The sequence below is a fragment of the Diuraphis noxia genome, unplaced genomic scaffold (assembly GCF_037042655.1).
Source record: "Diuraphis noxia isolate RWA-SAM2 unplaced genomic scaffold, SU_Dnox_SAM2 contig0003, whole genome shotgun sequence".
NCBI classification, from domain to species: domain Eukaryota; kingdom Metazoa; phylum Arthropoda; class Insecta; order Hemiptera; family Aphididae; genus Diuraphis; species Diuraphis noxia.
This window is the reverse complement of record NW_028301713.1, coordinates 12,679,441-12,702,484: the sequence shown is the minus strand read 5'-3', so window position 1 is coordinate 12,702,484 and position 23,044 is coordinate 12,679,441. Positions and strand designations below refer to the sequence as shown.

The 23,044-nt window shown below is 31.6% G+C and overlaps 2 protein-coding genes, 1 long non-coding RNA gene and 1 pseudogene across 6 annotated transcripts; 1 reads left to right on the top strand and 3 right to left on the bottom strand.

The window, feature by feature from the left end:
* Window positions 1-834: 834 nt before the first annotated feature.
* Window positions 835-22,605, bottom strand: LOC149056738 (uncharacterized). Its single transcript, XR_016190994.1, has 5 exons — window positions 22,424-22,605; window positions 17,113-17,142; window positions 16,945-16,968; window positions 15,167-15,190; window positions 835-942 (listed from the first exon to the last, which is right to left on the bottom strand). It is a non-coding gene; the product is annotated as an uncharacterized LOC149056738 (long non-coding RNA).
* Window positions 1,706-3,091, top strand: LOC107171230 (uncharacterized). The gene is made up of 4 exons (XM_015521458.2): window positions 1,706-2,331; window positions 2,624-2,691; window positions 2,757-2,857; window positions 2,918-3,091. The coding sequence occupies exons 1-4, from the start codon at window positions 1,706-1,708 to the stop codon at window positions 3,089-3,091; spliced, it is 969 nt and encodes a 322-aa protein (XP_015376944.2).
* LOC149056740 (uncharacterized) lies at window positions 9,658-13,847 on the bottom strand. Of its 4 annotated transcripts, XM_089223816.1 has the most exons (6): window positions 11,435-12,010; window positions 10,888-11,378; window positions 10,657-10,833; window positions 10,492-10,596; window positions 9,949-10,423; window positions 9,658-9,892 (listed from the first exon to the last, which is right to left on the bottom strand). In XM_089223816.1, the coding sequence occupies exons 4-6, from the start codon at window positions 10,562-10,564 to the stop codon at window positions 9,814-9,816; spliced, it is 627 nt and encodes a 208-aa protein (XP_089079942.1). In that variant the 5' UTR covers window positions 10,565-10,596; window positions 10,657-10,833; window positions 10,888-11,378; window positions 11,435-12,010; the 3' UTR covers window positions 9,658-9,813. The 4 variants fall into 4 exon arrangements, with proteins under 4 accessions (XP_089079942.1, XP_089079938.1, XP_089079941.1 ...); XM_089223812.1 differs by lacking the exons at window positions 9,658-9,892; window positions 9,949-10,423; window positions 10,492-10,596 and having other exon boundaries at window positions 10,660-10,833; window positions 11,435-11,545; window positions 11,599-13,840; XM_089223815.1 differs by lacking the exons at window positions 9,658-9,892; window positions 9,949-10,423; window positions 10,492-10,596 and having other exon boundaries at window positions 10,660-10,833; window positions 11,435-13,847.
* Window positions 13,965-15,151, bottom strand: LOC149056739 (uncharacterized; annotated as a pseudogene).
* Window positions 22,606-23,044: the final 439 nt, after the last annotated feature.

Below are 23,044 nucleotides of genomic sequence, written 5' to 3'. Positions count from 1 at the left end.
CTAAGGGACATGTAGCTGCTAGACAGCATTGCTCCGTCAATCGGTGACTTTTTATCGTTTTATTTTAATATATTATATTATTGTCTCTTGTTGGTTCCCAGAAGAAGTGTAGAAATCATTAAATATCAGAAGTTTATCTTTACGTTTTTATTATTAATAATATTTATCAACTGGCCAAAAAAGGTCTAAATTGTCATATTTTCATCAATTTATATTTATAAAAGTGCTTGAGCTTAATAGCTGCACATAAACATTTTTTACCTGATTGGCTAAGAAGTCCATAGTTATTATCGAATCGTGTATACCTATTATTATATATTTTTCTAAACCCTTGATTTTCTGTAAATGAAAACTGTTTATTATTTAAATTTGGGTATTATACAGCAACAAATAATCAAAAATTGTTATCATTTATTTGAATTACCCCTTACCATTAGTTTTAAATATGCACACACCACCCATAGACTAGCACTCATTGAGCTGTTTGGCGAATGCGTCAATTTCCTTTGAGCCTTGCTACACATATATACACACACATTATACAGCTCGGTCGGTGTGCGTCAAGTCAGGTATTATAGGCGTTGCTGAGTACATACGGTGCCCGGCGCTAACCATGTTATTGTAGCGTTTCCGGCTTGATCAATATTTATATAATAATATACTAAAAAGTTACTTTCGTAGAATAATTGATACATTCTTTTACAGATACTTTTCTAATAGTTATAATAATAAATGAACACGGCAAATCGAATTTAAAACAGAAATCAACGTCAAATCAAATTAGGATTATGATCATTGATCTCAAACATAAAGAAAACGCAATATGAGATATCGACCTTTTATTTTTTTTAAGAATATCAGAATATTATAAACATTTTAACTTCAGTAATATTTATTTATTAAATATTATTTATTAACTTTAAATATTACCATGACAGAAATCTAAAAACAAAACATTGTGTTATTCCATATTGTCATCGATTTACTACAAATTACGGTATAATATATTCACATTATAGACTATAAAAATATATAAACTGTGCGATTTTTTTTATATACTTAGGTACTTCATTTATTTTTAAATCAATTTTTAAGATTATTTTCTAAGCCTATGTAGAAAAATAAATGAAGTTATTGTTAACATTATTAATTCAGTGTTATTTGACTAAATCAAAATTAAGTTTTACAATATGTCAAACAAATTGTATAAGTTATAAAATTTGTAATTAACTTCTAATATATTTACTTCTGCTTGAAAATACTCTTTTTTTTTAAATGGAATTTACAATCTATACTACTTTGGCACAACAATTAGATGTGAGTAGTATGAAATAGCCGATTCTGAAACCTGAGCCCTGAGCCAACTGAGCCTCATCCCGCATCCCGCGTACGTGTGCGACGTGTATTTTCTCCCCACCACCGTTATCCTCATCCCGCTCTACGTACGTGTGCGTTATTGCTATCATATTATTGACTGAGCCAACTGAGCCTGATACCTCAACCCTCAACCCTCAACCACCACCGCCCCTACCGCCACCACCGCCACCGCCACTATACCATTATAATTGAAAAATGCCCCCACCTATTATAGAGACTCCTGACTGAAAGAACCGTTTAGTCCGTTTTAAACCGTTGTGCACGTATTTTTTCTTTTCAAGTCTTTAAAATTTTTAGTGAGTTTTTATTTTCAAAAATAATTTTAATCATGGCTGGTTCAATTGGAAACATGGCTGCAGTGTACAAGAAGAATTTCACATATGTTCCACCATCACCACCGGCTGACCTCATCGAAACTACATGCTACACACTGGATTTTGCGAACCGTAAATTTGTGCATATCGGTATTGATCCGAGCGAAAATTACGAAGTCGTAAATATATTTACTTCATCGCGGCATGTCAAAATATTGCCTGATTTTCTCCGGCGTATATTTTCACTGATAGGTAATATGCTGTCATTCGTATTGGAGCAGACACTAACATATAAGCGCACGTTATTTTTAGAAACCGAACTTTATAAAATATCCAGTATGGTGTATGGCGGAGAAAATGTGATAGTGATAGAATCAAAAACTCAGGACGGGTGCAGAGTACTGTTGCATCGGAAGGACCTTATTCGTCTTCAATATCTCGAATGTTGTATTTTCGAAAGTATCGTAAGGAAATCAATATACACTGCTCAATTAGTTATAAAACAGACTGATGAGTTTGCGACATACCTACGTGATAAATGCAATCTCCTTAAATCGCCACCGAAAAATTTAGAAGAGATAATGGTATACGTTAAGAACACGCAAGACGAACGAATGGACAAATCTTTCCCAAACTTCTTATTCTTCTTCTTTACCAAAGGCCATGCCTTGTCGTTGCAAATCTGGTACGCCATATGGTTGTCCTTCATTGCTTAATGTTTGGGAAAATTAATACAGTGGTTTCCCGTTGCCTTCTGTATCGCAATGACATCACTTATAACTAAGTGATGCTATTCAAGTAAAGATGAATCTCTACTTGATACTAACAATGTTGCTGCCCATTGTTAGATCCATTTTGGTCGCCTTTTACGACGGCATGGACTGCCGTGGGTGTATTCTGATCCCCCCCCCCAGGGATTTCCCAAACTTAACCGGTCAAATACAAATGTTCGCAGCTAAACAACTAGCAGCATCTTTGCTAAATCGGTCGACACACGAGGAAATTCATAAATTTAATATATTATATTAAAATATTTAATACCATTTTATTTTTTTTTATTTTAGTCGCAGAATGGAGAAATAGATTCCCCAATGTCGCCAAGTATTACCAATATATTCGGCATGCACGATGACCCGCTTACATACGCTACTCTTAGACCGTTAGATGTAATTTATATAATCATATTTTTTTAAATAAAAACATTATTTAATAGTAAATTTTTTCAGCTAATAGATAATATTGAAGTGCCAGACGGGGTTGAGCAGTCGTTCGACGTAAACGATGGACCAGATTTTTTCAGGGCGCAATCACCATCTCAAGTCATTACGCCACCGCCATATCAATTACCATTCGCCGAACACCCAGCACCAGTGCGCAATGTTAAGCGGCGACTATTTTAATATTTGTTCATAAAACATAATTTATATGAAAATAAAATAAGCGTGATACTTAAAATAAGTTTTTTTATTATTAGAAAATAATATTTACAAGGTATAAAAATAATTATAAGATATTTACAAGGTTTATAATTTTCTAATATCTCCACTAAACGGATTGTAAGTTATAATCTGGTCATGTAGTATTAAACAATAAGCTGCAGTTTTTTCTGGAATAACTGTGTCCGTTTCAAAGTCTATTCGTAGGTCCACGGTCGATGATTTCACGTTATCATTCTGGTACGACAAATCAACAACGACGATTGGCACATAGTTTTGAAAAATATGTTTTGATAACAATGGTTCGCAATAATCTCTTTCGTAATACGATTTTTGAAAGTCTGTATAAGCTTTGTAGAGTATGCTAGTGGTATTATTGTTAAAATCAGCTCGAAAGTCTTCATATGGATACACCTCGGAATTTAAGTGCACCTTAAGATTTTTTAGTTGACAGTGATCAAACCGCCCAGCGTCGGTTTCGATATTGTTTTTTCTACTTGTTAGTAATCCAAACAAAACAAAACTTGGTTTTTCCAGTAAGCTGCTAGACTTAACAGTCCACGAATGAGATGTGTTCCTAGGGAGCACCGGATATTCACATAGATTCCAGGTCCTGAACGCACACGACAGTGTTTTACGAGAATCTAATACTTTCAATAACTTTAATTTTTCTTTTTCACTGACTTTGATAATAGGCATCTTCCAAGTCACCTTAGTCAGTTCAATTGTAATTTTTTTTTTTTATCGACGGCAGCGGTTGCGCCTTCGCCCACAACATGTATCGCATCAAGGTCGGTAGATGCGCGATTTAAAATCAGTTGCTGATTGCAATTGAGTAATATTTTTTTGTAATCTTCACAAAATCCGAAAACATGTTTTAGAGGAATACACCCGGAAAATATATTATTGGTCATAAAATTTTACTATCTTCACTATCCATTTCCGAGTCCCAAGCCACGTTCTCTAACGCATTCAAATCGTTTTGAGTGTACGATCAGTATGCTTTCAAACATGATGACACTCCGGGTGATTTCAATTTTTGTATTTCTATTCCGTTTATTTCATATCGCGTCTCGGAGAATAAAAATGCCAATCCGTTATTTGAAAAACGAACTTCCCCCGCTGCATCGGCTGGTTTGTTAACTTTACCCTCGATGAAAATATAACTCTCGCACGGCAAAGTGTAAGAATCCATGTTTTGAACATTAATTCTAATTTCCTCATTGTATGATAGAGCTGAGCTTGAATACGACGTGAACGAATGGTAACTCTTTTGAGTTATTTTACAATCGTCGACATAGTTGGCCGTCACGTCTAAATATGAGTCATCAATCATTGTAACGAACGGAGAAAATTTAAATTATTTTTCGTGAGCTTGATATTTTTCGGCTTAGGTGTTGATTTCTTAATGGCGGGCGGTATACTGACAGGTTTTTTGATTGTAGCTCTTTTTATATTAAATTTGAGCGCCATATCCTACGGGTTATTTGTAAACGAACTGTTATTGGCTCACCGCCTAGATTAATCAGACAATCGTTCTGATCTTTTAGCGCGATATTCACTTTAGTTATTGAAGTCGTATTGAGACCGTAAAAAACTGGATGCCTAGGTACCTCAACGATTTTATATCCCGCAGGTACAGTAGGATAAAGCTCGTGTATGATCTGGCTCGGTTCTCCATCACAGAATGAGCCGGTGATTAAATTACACTCTACTTTTATACAGTTTATTTTCATTATGTTGACAATATTTTCAGATTCGTGAGTAGCGCCAGTAGTGTATAGCACATTTCTAAAACCTAGCAATTTCGCTATGCTATTCTCGACCCCTAAATCGACTTCATGACTACACAATATACTACACTTTAATGTTCTGCTGTTTGCTTTTAACTCAAAAAATCTGACATATTCAGGCATCATGTTTTGTATAATAGACTCTAACTGATCCAACTCATAAGTGCCTGTAGGTATAATAACGTTATCGTTATTATTGATTATATTACGAAATCCGATAGTATTGCAACCAGGTTCTATGTTTGGTATAGAATTATTTGTCTGTAAACTCAAAAGACATATTTGTGCAGTATTTTCTACTTCCAACGGTGGAAAGATCTCGCACTACAATTCACTCGAGTTTCCGTTTAACGTTAATGTGAACATGATAAACGGACAAGTGTCCGCAGTTTGTAGTATTATATTTCTGCTCTCTGCTGTAATTGAAATGTATGTCGCATCCGTGAAAATATTGTTGTACTTCAATTGGAGGTGGTAAATTCCCAAAGCTATCAAAGTATTTGACTTTTTTTCCGATTTTCTTATACGCTACCCAATGCGTTCCTGTACCACTTTCAGCGTCCAAGTTAACAATCGCCAATTCTTGACGTTTGGGGCGTTTAGACAACTTATCTCTGGTAAACATTCCGATGAAATGAGGTATTTTCATTAAGCGAGCGATTTTTATAAGTTCGAAATCGTACAACGCTCTTCTGGGTAACGTGGCTATTAGTTTTTTGACTTTCTATATTTTTTTGCTTTTTGACCACTTTTATGCGGTGTTTCTATTTTATACGAGTTGCCTTTATATGGTGTGAGATATAGTCCTTTTCCCAAATGAGATGGTGTGTTTCTATTAAATTCATTAGCCACTTTCACAACGTTGGCCACACCACCAGTCAGGGCTCTTAGAGCTGACAACCCTGCGAAAATCGGTATGAGTGGCAGCACACCGCCTTTTTTCGGAATATTTATTGTTCGTGGAACTTTGGTCTTCTTAATTTTGAATGTTCTTCGCGCGACGGTTACACATTTTTTACTTAATTTCATCAAGTTTTTTTTCACCGACATTTTTCTTGATAACATTTTTAGCTGCTTTGATCGCTGCTTTGTATCCACAACCACCACCTACTTTACGTTTTGCTTTCATGGCGGTAGTTACGCCCCAAGCTACAGCTTTTTCGTTTAGACTGGAATCTCTCGACTTGAATCTATCCCAGGATCGCTGCTCTAATATATAATCAGCTTTGTTACGATCTGCGATAGAGTTACTCTGTTCGTACGCAATATCGTGGTCCCTACAAGCAGAGTCCAGTGGGTTTATACCTTTATCGCCTCGAGCTAATCGTTTTTTTAAATTTGTACCAGGCCCACAGTATTGATATCCTAAAATAAAAAAAATAGTTAGAAAATATAATATTATCATGTTTAGAAAAAAATAAAAAATACCAGGCACGTGCAGCTCGATTGGTAATTTATTTATAAGCGTGATGATAAGCCCACCACCCTTATTCTTGGAGCTTCTTCGAGCGAATTACATTGTGTACTGATTACATTCTCGTCGTTGCTCAGTTATTTATAATGAAGTTCATCAAACAAGGAAAAAAACTCACAATTGAAAACGTGGATCCTCCTACATCGTTTAAGAAACAGAGACATGGATCGCTTCTACCTAATACGATACGTGCACTTATCGTGGGCCCTTCTGGCTGTGGTAAAACTAATTTAATATTTACGATATTAACGCATATAAATGGAATAAGATTTCACAACGTATACATATATTCAAAAACATTGGATTAACCTAAATATAAAATGCTAAGTGATATATTATCAGATATTGATGGTATAAAATTATTTACATTCTATGAAAACGAACAAGTTATTGAACCTGAGAAAGCTTTACCAAACTCTGTGTTTATTTTCGACGATATTATTACTGAAAACCAAAAGATTGCGTGAACTTACTTCTCCAGAGGTCGTCATAATTTAGTCGATGTTTTTTATCTGGCTCAGAGTTATTCAAAAGTGCCAAAACAAATTTTGCGCGATAATGCTAATTTTATTGTATTATTCAAACAAGATGAGACTAATTTAAAGCATGTATACAATGAGCATTGCTCTGGCGACATGTCATACTCGGAGTTTAAAGACTTTTGCACTTCGTGTTGGCGTATGGGGAGATTTGAGTTTATCGTCATAAACAAAGACTGTGAACGCAACAATGGACGATATCGTCATGGATTCGACATATTCGTCGTTATATAAAGTGTTGTTACTGTGGAAATGCTTCATTCACAGTCATGGCTGCCAGTGGTGATGTACTCGGAGAACTGGTTAAAGCCAAAGAAAATATTAAACGCAAGTATACAGCATTAAAACAAGGAAAAGCAGAAATTCATTCATTAGTATCGGAAACATTAAGTCCGATTATCGAACCATTGAAACAACGTTTCGATCCATCAACATTTCAAGCTCCATCCGTTAATGAAGACAGCATAGAACATAGTGTTGGGGATTCATTCAAAATAAACGACTGGTATAGGTCTTACGATATAGACAAAACGTATGGGCCTAAAATACAATCAAATGGAAGTGTACACTTGGGTAAAAAAGAAATTAAACTCGTTGATAATACGTTAACTATCGATGATATATCGTACCCACTAACACAAGGACTTGGTAATTTAATATTTTCAAAAAATCCTAAGCTGTATACCAAAAACGATTTAAAAACATATAAATCAATATTAACTCAAACGTCAGCTCATCTTAAAGCAGACGGAACAAAAATTAAAAGAGGTGGGAATAAATACACGGATTTAATCCAAAATCTGTTTCCATCGGGCGCTGGACTGTCAGTCAAATTACAAAAACATAATTTAGTATACTGGAATGATCCTAATGAGCTAGTCGAAAAATTGAAGTTACTATTGGCGTCAAAAGCAGCTGGTAATACAGGAGTTTTAAACGAAATAATCTCGATTTTCGAAGAAATTCGTGAAGCAGGGATAATAAAACATATTCCAAATGTCTAAACGTGAAATCTCAGTCGAATTACACAAACCAGCTAGAAAAAATTATACAAGGCGTAGGGTTAATGTTTATGGCAAAAACGATCTATGGCAAGCCAACTTGGTCGAAATGATACCGTATTCGAAAAAAAATAAAGGGTACAAGTATATTTTATGTGTGATAGACTGTTTTACGAAATATGCTTGGGCAATAGCGTTAAAATCCAAAACTGCTAAAGAAGTTTCCAGTGCAATGTCTAAAATACTGGCCAAACGCTCACCAAAATTATTACAGCTCGATAATGGTAAAGAATTTTACAATTCAACATTCGATGCCTTGATGAAGAAGCACAACATGCACAAGTATTCTACGTATAGTACTATGAAAGCGTGTATTGTAGAACGTTTCAACCGCACATTGAAAGAAAAAATGTTTAGAGAGTTTACGGCACGAGGTTCACACGAATGGATTTCTATTTTACCTTCATTGATTAACGAGTACAACAACTCAAAACACAGGACCATAAGCATGACACCAGTGCAAGCTGATGCAGATCCAACGACAGTCAAAATTAAACAAAGAAAAATTATTGATGGAAAAATTAAATTTAACGTTCGTGATAACGTTCGTGTAAGCACATATAAAGGTGTATTTGCAAAAAGCTATTTTCCTAGCTGGTCTACAGATATATTTAAAATTGTTAAAATTAATGAAACATTACCTACCACTTATCAGCTACAAGATTATACTGGAAAACCAATTGCTGGCTGCTTTTATTCAGAAGAAATATTGAAAACAAACTATCCAAATGACTATTTAGTAGAGAAAATTATACGTAAGAAGGGGGACAAAATGTTTGTGAAATGGTTAGGTTTCGATAATACGCACAATAGTTGGATAAATACAAGTCACATTAGAAAAAAGTGTCAGTCTAGCTACAGACATGAACGTGTTTGGTAGTTCTCAGTCTAGTGAAACAAATAAATTTTTAGTAAATCTCGAACGAATTATTAAATCGTATTCGAATAAACTCGATAAAATTGAGCATTTACTTGAAGAAAATCATAAATCTATTCTAATTCAAGAGGAACAAACAGAAAAGTTAGAATTAACGTGCATAGAGATTACAGAGCATATGACAAGAGGCGAAATATCATTACAAAATATCAAAGAAACTATAGTTGAGATTAAAAAAATAATACCAGCTATACTGAGCCGCCTTAACACTATAGAAACTTATTATAAAGACGAGCCATAATGTCTTCAGCCATCTTGGACATGCAATGCGTTCTTGGCTTGAACAATAAATACATGATTAAAGAAATTTCTATAGTAGACACAGAAACTTGGGCGACCCAACACTGGATTTTTAAACATTCAAAATCCATGGAGAATAACAAAAGTCGTAAAACTAACAAGGGGCTGGAACGTAATTATCATCAACTATCTATAGAATACGGTGACATAGAGTATGAAGAAGTCGGTAGAATATTGAATTCATTAAAATTCAGATGCATTTACGTCAAAGGCGAACAGAAAAAACAAGTTCTTATGGAGTATATACCGCACGTCGCACTCGTCAACATTGAAGACTTAGGCTGCCCTCGTTTGGATCAAATATGTGATGACGAAACTTTACCTTGCTGTATTTTTCATATGGGTTTTAATCCAAAACAATGTACATTTTACAAAGTATTTGCTATAAGGAAATGGTTTATAAATAATTCTTAAAAGTTGTAAACATTATATTTAATAAACGTAATTATATTTTAACTTTGTGTTTTTTATACATGGTTATAAAAAGGTGAGAATATTTATATTTTACACAAATATATACATTAATCAGTATTTACAAAAATCAATATGTACGGGTTAGGTTAGATGTATAAAACGCTCTCATTAAATCTCATCTTGTTCACTCCATTTCACTCCTTCAGCATCCACCTCAGAGTCGAGTTCCGGCCAAACGTCATCTTCCCTATAAAATTAAAAATATTATAAGATAAATTAAAATATACAATTGTATTAGCTTACTCTATAGAGTAGTGGCCTTGAGCCAAGGTATGTATTTTATCGTCCAATACCACTCTCTTATCATCAAAACTGTTGTAAGTTAATTTGTTCATCTTTATAGTACTAAGTTGGTGATTGAATGATCGAATGGAGAAATTTTGATGGTAGAAATCGAAGTCAGTTTCACCGAATAAACACTTTTTATGATTTTCAAATGTCACGTGATTTTTAATAACATGACCTCGGATGCCTTTCGCTTTGATTTTTTCTTCATCATCCAAAATGTATGCATAGGACTTTGCTCGAAGGGCTATAAATTCTCTCATAATGTGCCCATCTGTTTCATCAGAAAATAGCCCGGGAATCTTCTTTCTCTCAGCAATGTAACACGGATGGTCCTGGGGTAGATTTGACGTGTCCATTCGATCGAGCAAGTTAGAATTATTCACCAGATCATTGTAAAAATCATCGGTCTGAATGTAGTATACCAGTGAATCTACGATAACATTATTATTATTATATAATGGTATATCACCATTTTTTTTTTTAAATTTATTAATTTACCGGTGTCAGTGTACATCAGCTCGATTTTATCGCCATAGTGATTTTTCATAACGTTATAGTGATAGTCGTACATCAGGGTCTTTGAAATATCTAGCACAGCAAAACCTGTAATCAATTGAAACATTAAAATCTAACAATATACGTCAATTTAAAGTGAATATTTACCAATATAAATAGGTTTACAAAAATTAATGATTTTATTTTCTAACGTATCCGCATGTAGGTTTTCGTTTTATGTAGTGCAGTGTTTAAAGGTCGTTTTGTTAATAAGTTTTTGTAGTCACTGTTCACTAGACACCAGTTCAATGTTAATTCTTTTTCTTACACTTTCCATCGTTTTTCCTAGACAAATGAAATTAATATAACGAGTATTAGTTATGATTTATATTAACATACCAAAAATAGCATTGTTCATCAGCTTAAAGAAATCCTTTTCAAAGTCGTTTTTTGCCTTCTTCCGCAACTCTGTATTAAGATTGATATATTCAGCTAGCCAAGCTGATTGATTAAATTGAACTACTCTATGCACCTATAGTAAAATTAATATGTTAACATTTTTGAAGTATGTCAAGTATAAACGACTATGAGACCGTTGGCTATAGCTTGCTGTAGGTTTCGATAATGTATCACATAATTTTTTTTCGATTCTAGTGTTGCCATGAGTTTCTTTACTTTAGAACCTGATGGAACACTGTTTTGAGGTAGGAATGGTAAGTCATTATGTTTATCATGTAGTTCTACCGGATACTTGACGTCAACTTCATATATTCGGCCGATAGGAGATGTTTCGTTTAAATCACTTAGACCATCTAGCGATGGCTTGACCCACTTAAGGCCACCATATTATGGCATGTACTGTGACATCGCCCACCCGTAGAGATTATTACCTAAAATAAAATTTTAATAATACAAAAAAATAAATAAATAAAATATATATACTTACAATCCTGATATATCAGCCACGATTTTTCTTTATCTACGTTATAATCAGGTGTTTTTTCATGGTTTGCCTTAGCGTATCTCATACTAGCTTGAGTCAATCCACCTCTGATTCCTATGAGCATAAATAATTAAATTTTATAGTAAAAATAATCGCGAAATATTTACCTTCCTCGAACATTAACAACATATCATACTCGGTGAGTAGCTCAAGCTTCATTGAAGTGTATTTTAACATACAATCAAAGCTGAAGCCTGGTGCTGTGTAGTAAAATGCAGGGTCCAGTTGATATGTAGTCAAACACAGATCCCTAAAATTTTCAAAAACGTCTGCCAGTAATAAAACATCAATCTTTAAATACAAGTCCGAATAATCTCCAAGTGTTTTGCATTTAAAGTGGCTCCATACATCTGCTGCATGTTTATACTCTTCGTTTTCAATATGTGACTCTGTGAGTGTACTGTAGAAATCTTTGTACTCCGGTAAACATGATTCTTCTAACCTGTTCTACCCATCAGTGTAACTCGTAAGGATATACCCCTTTACGGGTAACAAAAGGCATATCTTCGGATTTTCAAACTTTAGAAATTTCTCTGAATTTTTCAAAACCAGGAGTAATTAAATTTGAGGACAGAGTCGATAAGCTTGAAGACAAAAATCTGAATGTGTCAATGAATCTTATTGAAAAATCGTTGTTTACATGTTTTAAAAATGATATATATTTTTCTTCAGTATTTGGAATGACTGAAATTGTCTTAGTGTCATATCCTAGCTCGGTTACGATGAAATGAGCATCGTAATTGGACAAATTATGTAAAAAGCATGGTACAAAATTAGGCGTTTGAAGCTTGAGGTTACAAGTATTACATAATGTTTGACGGAATTGACCGGATAAGTGGGAGTGATCTGCTACTTTATGGTTTTCCACAGAAAACCTATTTTTACATAAATTACATGCTTTACATAATTCATGTTTACGTCGCTGTTCCGGTGTCATTATAATTGGAGTGTTGGTTTTGAGCAGTTTGTCTATTTTATCAGCAATTTCAACAATACTTAATACAAAATGTTTCGCCACCTTCTGATTATGTTCACTACCACGGAAAATAACTGGTGTTGTAGGTATTCCAAACGTTTCAAGCAGTTCAATCTGTACGTCGTCTTTAGCTTTTACAACATAACCGTAACTCATTGGGGAATGTTTTTGAAAAGCCAATGTATTCTCGCCTTTGCTTTCTTCACATTTTACAAGAAGTGCTTCAAAGTCTGCATAGATAACTATAGGGTGACGTTGTGTTTTTTTCCAAGCTTCAAACTCTAACATTGTTCCGGGCGCAGGCAATTTTGGTAAAATAGGTTTGTGTGCTCCACATATCATTTTGTGTTGTTCCAACCCCGCACGTCCATTCAACTTATGTTTTAAAAATTGCTCATCGAATGATGTAAAACATCTCTTGCAAAAATATGCTAAATGTCCATGCTTATTTTTTTGTGTGCTAATAAGTCGTGATAAATTTGATATATATACATAATGTGAGCCACTATCATCCGTCACCAACAGTAAGTCGAAGTGATTGGGTTTTTCTTCGTTCACGACACGTAGTGGGTACACATTGTATGTTGGATATTTCCTAGGTGGTTGGAACTTTTTGTCTAACCCATAAACATTCACAGAGACAGTAGGGTTATTATATTCGAATTTCTGAACGTCGGATAATGGCGTTGGGAACGATATTCCATTGAAATTGTATTTATACTCGTGCTGCCTATAATTATCACCAACACGATGTTTATTTAGTTCAGTCACGTGCTTCGCCAAAATCGCCCATTTAAAACACTGTTGGTCCACGTTTTGGGGATTAATTGTGGCCCGTTTTCTGTCTACAAATGCTGGCAACGGTATGTATGACGACCCACCCATTGGTGTATATTTATAGACTGCCAATAATAATCCATCTATAGTTTGTAACGTGAACCCACTCCCTCTACTTGTATAAGTCTCCTCTTCCATCAATAATTTTGTAAAAGATTTCTCAAGAATTGTTGATATATCAGACTCTCTAAACATTTCAACTGCAGATGTTTTAAATGCACGATTTTCCAAGGAATTTTCTACACGTAGGCGATTGTAGGTCGCCTCGAGCTTCAAGCTAAATTTTATTGGATGTTCCTGAACGCGAGTTTTCAGTATGTCTGACAGAGCAGGTCTTAGTGAACGGAGAAAGTCGATGTAATTTTGAACATTAGTCAAATTTTTTACGAAATACCAGGTGACTTTTCGAGCCGCGGACGACGAGATTTCCACAAACCCTGGAGACTGTACTAAATCCATACGTGCTTTTTCGGCCCTAACTGCTGACGCGGTGTTCCCGGTGGAGACACGTTTCCCCTTATTGATCATAGTGTAATCTTTAAAATAAAATACATGATCCTAATTAAATAAAATGTGATGGCGAATCTTTTTAAAAATCTATTAACCTATCTATTAACAATTTGTTATGAAAAAAAATCTTTTATTTCGGGCCCCAATAAAAAAAAAAATCTAACTAACCTGTATTATTGTTTTGAACTTGTTCATTTTCAAATTCGTCCATTGCTGCCATGCAAATCTCGTCCTCAGACATCATGTTCGAGCCACCAGCTGGGACATCGGGGACAAATATTTGAAGGGCAATCTGTATAACACTCTGTCGTACTGGTTGAGCATCGATCGATGCATCCGGTTGGCCGAGCTGCGCATAGGGTTGGCGAAGAGCTGGTACGATACCATGTGTATTTTTCATGAGTTTGTTCAAGCTGGTTTTGAAAGTGAATGTTGACGCACAAACAGTACATGGAAAACGAACTCCAACATGTTTTTTTGGTGAGCAGTCAAATTGTCTTTACGCGTAAACGTGGATACACATTGATCGCATTTAAACATTTTTAAATTTTATAAAGTAATAGCGAAAGAAAAAAAGAAAAACACAAATTGTTAGGTGAAAATAATGCTTAAAAATTAAAACGCAAAGAAATAAACACTGAAAAAAAAAAATACTTTTAAATTCACAAAAATGTTAAAAGATATTAAACACTTTGTAACTCACTAAAAATTTTAAAGACTTGGAGAGAAAAAATACGTTCACAACGGTTTAAAACGTACTGAAAGACTGACAGCTGTTTTAGTCAGGAGTCTCTTTAATAGGTGGGGACATTTTTCAATTATAATGGTATAATGTAATTAATTGATGTGGACTAATGTTAAGACGGGTGACATCCTGGTGACTAAATCGGTCATTACTAAGTTATTCACTAATAGGTATTTTAATATCGAATAATCCTAATGGCAGGAAATATACGGTGGCGGCAGTGGCGGGTTGAGGGTTGAGGGTTGAAGTATCAGGCTCAGTTGGCTCAGTCAATAATATGATAGCAATAACGCACACGTACGTAGCGGCGGGATGAGGATAAGGGTGGTGGGGAGGAAATACACGTCGCACACGTACGCGGGATGCGAGATGCGGAATGAGCCTCAGTTGGCTCAGTTGGCTCAGGGCTCAGTTGGCTCAGGGCTCAGGTTTCAGAATCGGCTATTTTATACTACTGATGTGAATCAATTTTTATGAAAATCTTAAGGTATAACAATTTTACTACCTACATTATAATAACTCAGTGCTGATAAAATAAATATCAACATAATAATACATTGTAATACAAAATATAATCATACTAGTATATCAATAAAGTATTCCTTACTTCGCAATTTGCTTAAGTTATGACCTATAGGTGGCGTAAAGCAAATAATGTTCACAATAAGTTTTTATTTATTTATTAAGTATACATGAGAATAATATTATTATTTTCCATTTGTTGGCGAACGTAACAATTGTTATTGTTATTTTTTCAACATCTAATAAAATATGATAAAATAATGTGTATTTAATGCAATGCTTGAGTCGATCCAGTACCTTTTTTTTTCCCCTGGCATTGTGGCCGAACGCGTGGCATCGGAAGCAGTCTAGAGATGTGTCGTTCGTTCGCGAACAGGTCTAATTGAACGGGTCAAACTTGTGAACGAACCGATCCGGATCACGACATAACAAAAAGTCGTTGATTCGTTCATTTTTTTTTTTTTTTTTTTGTTATTCTGGTATCACTGTTTCGATTCGTGACCCGGTCAGATCGAGCAAAGATCCAAAGACCAATTAATTAAATAGGACTATTGTATCGAGACCATAATAGAGTATCCAATATATATATACTATAGAGTATCATAATTTATTGTGAAAATGATAAATAAAAAAACAATTAATATTTCTAAATATTTTAAACTAAAACAAGAATTCAAATTTTCACGGTGTTTTCGGCATACATTTGACCCGGGTCCAGTTTGTTCATAAACTGCGTAAGAGCCTTTTTTTTTAAATTAGTTTTAATTATATTATTATATTATAATTATGAATAATTAATCCATACAAAACGTATAAATCCTATGACGTAACTTATTGAATATCAAAACGATTTTATATTTGATGTCAGTGGTGTATTTTGGGGGGGGGGGTGTCCACGGTGTCTGGACACCCCCCAAACCAAAAAAAAAAAAATTAATCTTTAATTTTGATAAATGTTAAAGGGAATTTGACAAACAAAAATATGTGGTTCGTTTTGAACTATTTTAATATTATATAAAGTCCTAAACTAATTTGGAAAGAAAATAAATTTAGTTTTAAATAATGTACCTATTATCCTATTATATTTTTAATTATTTATAAAACTGTTATTCTTATAGCACCACTGGTATCGAATGTAACAAACAAAATATATAGTAATAATTATTAAATGATTGTGACCGATGATGATAACTATATAGGTACTAATGTTTAAATAATATTATGTTATTATTATCCTATTACAGTATACATGCAATTTATATTTTTATCTTGCGGCTCCGTGCCTTCATGTGTCTGTGTTACCTATTATAGAAGAGATTAAATGGTTTGGCTATGTTATCGATTCACAGAAATGAACAAATTACTACTGATGATGTTTTGAAGGATTTGAGCAAAAAAATGGCGTCTTGAATTTATTATTTAAATTACTTTGTATAATAATTTTAAGTGTATTTATTATTTTCTATTTTCTATTTTAAAAATTATTATTATTTGCTTTTATTTTTATTTTTAAATTTTAAAACTATGTTTACAGTAGGTATTTTATACATGTATGATTTAAATTACATAAAAATTACTATTTTTAATTAAATAAATAAAAAATGTTTCATTACAATATTTGATGAGTATATTATGAACTTGGTGGTAGTAAATGTAAAACAGAGAAATATTGCAACCAATTAACAAATAAGTAGGTATACACTGATATTATCTGGACACCCCCCCTCCCCCCCCCCAAAAAAAAAAACATACAAAATACGCCACTGTTTGATGTTCTATGTTTGTAATACAATTTATTTGAAATATTTTGTGTTTTGGTTTTCCAGAACAATTTAGTTTTAGGTGATGCTTAAATCCTTTTACCTTCTAACCACTTTGTTGTAATCCCTGTGTTTAATAACATAGTAATAATTAATAACAGTTTATCAAAAAATTGATAACTCAGTGCTGATAAAATAAATATAAACATAATTATACATTATAACACAAAATATAATCATACTGCTAGTATATCAATAAAGTATTCCTTACCTGCAACAGCTGACGTAGAAGCAGAAGCGTCTAAAACAACAAAAATTAAAACAATTACAAATTATAATAGTTATTAAACTATGATTTAAAAAAATCATTCTGATTTAATATAAGAAAATAATAAAAATTGTTAACTTTGACCAAAAAATAAAATAAAATCGATATCTCAATTTCTTTTATAAGCGATCTGTTCCCATTCCGTACCCACTTAATACAAAGTGAATAATGTTCACAATAAGTTTTATTTATTTATTATATATGAGAATAATATTATTATTTTCCATTTGTTGGCGAACGTGCAACAACCTGGTATGTCCACTTTTGGAAATTGTTCAGGAGAAGAAAAAAACATTTAAATTCTTTAATTTTTGTCATACACTTTATGTTTATAAAGAAAACATTTAGCATTCCTTTTTCTTTATTGATATTATGTATTCATATTATATTTATATTAACACAAAAAATGTTATGACCTATAAATAAGATAAATTTATGGACTTACCAGGTTTCTTGCTTTGAAATTTGGTTTTTTTCATTTTAAGTAAGATATACAATTTATTATATCGTTAATATGTGTGGTATTTTTTATATTTATTTTGAAAACATATAGCATTCATTATTATGAATCAATAATATGAATTAAAATTATAATTATAATAACACAAAAAAAGTTATGACTTTATAATAGGATAAATGTATGGACTTACCAGGTTCTTGCTCATAAAATTGATTTTTATCATTTATCAGTATAACCAACATAATTAGTTTCGGAGCAAAAACCTTGTATGTCCGGACATACCAGGTTTTTGCTCTGAAATGAAATAACCTGGTAAGTCCATTTTGCTTATATCTCCGTAACTAATAATCGGACATACCGGTTTGTTACACCGAATTGTATAGATTTATTTCCTCATAAAGAAACCACGATAAAATTTTTTTTTGAAAAAGTGGACATACCCGGTTGTTGCACTGGACCCTTCAATTGTTATTTTTTATTTTTTTGTTATAACATCTGATAAAATAATGTGTATTCAATGCAATGCTTTAGTCGATTCAGTACCTAACCTGATCAAAAGAGGATGGGGCTACCGTTTTATTTGTATTAAATTTATGTGAATACATTTCGAGTATACTCCTAGTCTTTATAAATGAACAAATAGTATAAACAATTCCGCATTTACCAACTACAACATTTAGTATAATATATTGCTATAATTAAAACACAAATGAAATTGTCAAACACATTATTTTCGCCAAAACTTATTACAAACTAACTTTATTAGGCCATGTAAAATAACGATATAATACATCTGTTATAAATGTCTGTAAACACCTTCCAAACGTTTATTGCTATTGAATAAAAAGGTATAAACATTAAACATATAGATTTTTTCGTTCTCCGAAACACGATATTATTTGATTAATTTCATACACTGATATTGAAATTTGAACGAGTATAAGGTATTGAGTTTTCAAATCGTAGAAAAAAGATAAGTGAATCGAAATAGTACAATTCTATAATATCTACTCATACACTCCGCGAATGTCCCAGTCTTTATTTTCGGAAGTTGTCGCTTATGTTACATACATTTTAAAATTTGTCTTCATTGACATAAAGTATATAATATTTTTGTTTTGGGAATATATGTGAAAGTATATTTGAATAGGTAATAGGAAATTTGTGAGATCTATTACATTAAGTGTTCAATATTTTTAACTCGCAAAGAAAAATTTGTATTCAAATTGAACACGCAGAAGATAAAGTGTTAATAATAATATAATATTTTGTATGATGTGTGAAACATTGAACTGTGCCTATAGACGGTTATTAAAAGACAAGGTTTATAATCTATCCCACTAGACGTTTTATTCGACTATCTAGATAGTATTAGCTAATACTGCACATTACAATTCTACAAACATTTATAACCACTAAATTGCCATTTTTAGTGATAGCAATAACGAAACTAGAAATTCAAAATATGACACTACATGAAAGTATATTCAAATCAAAACATTTTACAATATTTGATTTTCATAGAAAATATTGATACCATATATGTACAATATTATTATGTTATTATATGTATGTTATACTTATAATGTTAATTATTTATTTTTATATAATACGAGAGGAACCCCGCTGTTATAATTATACCTACGAGTAATCTCTAATATGATGTAATTTTAAATATAATAGAGTAAAAAAAAACTTACTTTAACAAATACTTAAGTAATTAATATTACAGAGAATATTATACAAAAGTTCACTTTATTATGCAACTATTATTTTTATTTACATATGTTTCTTTTGTTTTTAATAAATTACATTTACGAGTTTGCGCCTCCACCCATCCCCCCACCCAAAAAAAAAAAAATATAAAATAACATTTTGAGCTCCTAAACACATCTATACATCAATAAAAATATACAGCTTTAGTAAGGTTGATAAAAAAAATATGGTTATTTAGACTTTCTATTGAGGTACCTACATATTATGGTATATTCTATTTTCTCAAGACTACCAAAGATAATCAGAGAAATTAAAAAAAATACAATATGCGCTAAGCTTATTTCCTCATAGATGAATATCGATTCAGTGTCGTAATATATGTAAAAATATTAAATTAGTCAATTTACATATTTATTTGTAATTTCACAAGGTTCGGTACTTGATAATTTGTCCTAAATATATTGTTCTTTGTTAAGAAAGTACTTACAAGTTGCGTCTTGCGTATAATATTCAAATTTTGCATTCTGGCACAGTGATTATTATTAATAACTAAGATTATCTGTATTTACTAAAAAAATATCCTTAGCCAGATGGCTTGAGATATAACTAATGAAATCACATATTTTTCTAACTCCCATTAAATTTGAAAAAAAGAACAATGGTAAATAAAAATTTTGTTTCTAATATATTATTTTGATCATTGAAGATACTAAAAAATTAATTAAGTACGTAAACATATTTGTTTAACATTAAATTATTATTTAGTTAAATTAATCCTTTATCAACTTATTAGATACTCAACTACTCAAGTTAATTTCAAAGAAGTTAAAAAATCAAGTCTGACAATTTGAATTCCAGAAGAAAACTAATCCCATTAATAAAGTAAACTAAAAATATGTTAAATGAACATTGTAGAACTTAATGTATTTTTTTTAATTTTAACAAATATAGCACCCTCGTAAGAGAAGCTTTAATTTGACCACGGCGACGTACTAACGTAGCCAAGACGACTTCATTAGACAATTCATAGTCAACATTACTTGAAATCGACATAATAGTTGATTCTTTTTAACACAACAATATTCGGTTCGAAGGTCCAAAATTAAACTACTCAGGTCGATACACTATTAGTAACCGACACCTTTTGCACTAGTAATCAGTGGACTGTATACAAATATGTATTTATAATATTTAATAAATTCCAACCACGTTCAAATTGACACTAATATACTTTAAATGATGAATAAAAAATAGATTAATATTATAAGTGATCTTGTCATCCCATGCGACGGACAAGTACCTACATAAACCCAAAAAGTGGTACTACAAAAAACTACATATATAAATCCAATACAATGCCGGAGACATAAAATCATATCACATGAAATGACACCATATACTTAAAATTTCATAAACTAATACAGATATTTCTTTTAATGCATTTTCAAATTTAAATTTTTATTTTTCGTTAATCCATTGACAAGATTCAGCTTTTTTTTTGTACATTGTGAATCGATGACTGGGCGTGGTACCGACGTTAGTCATTTCACCTCATAGCTGCAATCGTTTATTGACAAAAAACATAAAGTCAAATTATACTATACAATATGTCAACTAAATTGTATAAGTTATAAAATGTGTAATAACCTCCTAATATACTTCTGCGTGAACATACTTTTTTTTTTTAAATGCAACCTACAATCTTTACCACTTTGGCACAACAATTAGATGTGAAACAGATTAGTTAGATACAAATTATTTAAAAAAATACATCATATCCGATATCCAATAACATTTATCCGTAATCCGTGACATTTTTGAGGAAAACAGCCACCCATTAGTATTACTAGGTATATCATAAGATTTTTATAAAAATTGATTCAAGAGGAAACATTAAATTTCCCGTTTATTAAATTTGTGGAAATAAATTTTAATATGTTCACGAAAAATAAAAAAATAAAATAGAAGTGTTACTAAATTAGTAAAACTTTTATTTTATATTTTTAATAAAATTATTTTACTAAATTAGTAACACTTTTATTTTATTTCTTTGTTTTTCGTGAACATACTAAAAATTTTTTCCACAAATTTAATAAACAGGAGATTTATTGTTTAACCTTGAATCAATTTTTATAAAAATCTTAAACTATAACAATTTTACTACCTACATTATAATGTTATGTATAATTCAATTATAATAAATACCATACACTATTATATGGTTAGAAGGTTAAAGGACGTAAGTGACATTTTTTTGAAATCGACTTATTTGCACATTATATTAAATCGCAAAATTTACATCGATCCATCCAACACAAACATCGGATATCACTTATTTATTATTTACAATCGATGTCTTAACATGTGTTTGTAAACGTCATATAATTGGAGGGATTGAAAAATGTATGTGAACGTCAATTAAAAGATGCAAGCGGCCTTCAGTGAAACGTGATAGGACGAAAGTGTCATTGTTGGCGGTTACATCAATTCATAATTTCATTATGTCGTTCTGTCAGTACTTTAAAAAGTGATAACCAGCATTGAATATTGATGAACGAAATTCAATAGAAGGCTGATTAAGGTATTCACTAAATTTATGATTCACATGAAAGTGCTACTATTAATTTTTAAACATTCTATTCAAGATTTACTTATTATTTAATTTTTGTTTTTACATAAATAAGTCATAATTATTCACTAAAAAGAGCAGGCCATGAAGTTATGTTTATAGTTAAAACTTGATTTTTTTTTTAAAGTTTAAGTCCTATGACGTAACTTATTAAATCTCAAAACGATTTTTTGTTTGATTTTCTAAAGTTAAAAAATATTTTCTAAAAAAATACAATTTATTTTAAATCTTTTGTTTTTTGGTTTTCCAGAACAATTTAGTTGTAGGTGCTTCCAACATTTTACCTTCTAACCATATTGTGTTAATCTATGTATTTAATAGCATAATCATAATTAATAGAAGTTTATCAAAAAATTGATAACTCAGTGCTGATAAAATAAATATCAACATAATTCTACATTAAAACACAAAATATAATCATACTAGTATATCAATAAAGTATTCCTTACCTTTATCATTACCAGTAGCAGTGACTAGTTTAACACAAATTAAAACGGTTAAAATTGTAATGGTTATTAAACTATGATTTAAAACAATCATTTTGATTAAATATAAGAAAATAATAAAAATTGTTAACTTTGAACAAAATATAAAATAAAATCGATAACTCGATTTCTTTTATAAGTGATCTGTACCCATTCCATACCCACTTTTAATCAAAAAAAATTCTGTTACAGTTAGAAAACGAAATCAGCTATGTACATAAATTGTTTGTACAGTAATAATAAACATATAAAAGATGCTATAGGCATTCAAAACATAATATGTATAATTTTTGATATACGTGGCCTAGTACAGTAGGTTGAATTACCTTTTGTTAAAAGAAAATGAAATAAAGCGTTGTTTTATCGTTATTTCTAAAAACTATTTACTTTTATCAAAATTTTAGCTTTATGCTGTTCTAAAACTATATATTTTTTTAATATTATTCACCTTTATAATTTTAAGGTAAATCTCTATCAACTTTTGATTTTCAAATTACAATGGATTAACGAAAAATGAAAATCGCCTAATTAGTCTATGAAATTTTACGTATACGAGTATAGGTTGTCATTTGAAAATCAAAAGTT

Excerpts from the sequence above, each read along its gene's own strand:
- LOC107171230 (XM_015521458.2), top strand. The coding sequence starts at position 1,706 with ATGGCTGGTTCAATTGGAAACATGGCTGCAGTGTACAAGAAGAATTTC. Across the intron at positions 2,332-2,623 it reads AAATCTTTCCCAAACTTCTT|CGGTCAAATACAAATGTTCG; the intron begins ATTCTTCTTCTT and ends CCCAAACTTAAC. Across the intron at positions 2,858-2,917 it reads CTACTCTTAGACCGTTAGAT|CTAATAGATAATATTGAAGT; the intron begins GTAATTTATATA and ends AAATTTTTTCAG.
- LOC149056740 (XM_089223815.1), bottom strand. The coding sequence starts at position 13,832 with ATGATCAATAAGGGGAAACGTGTCTCCACCGGGAACACCGCGTCAGCA.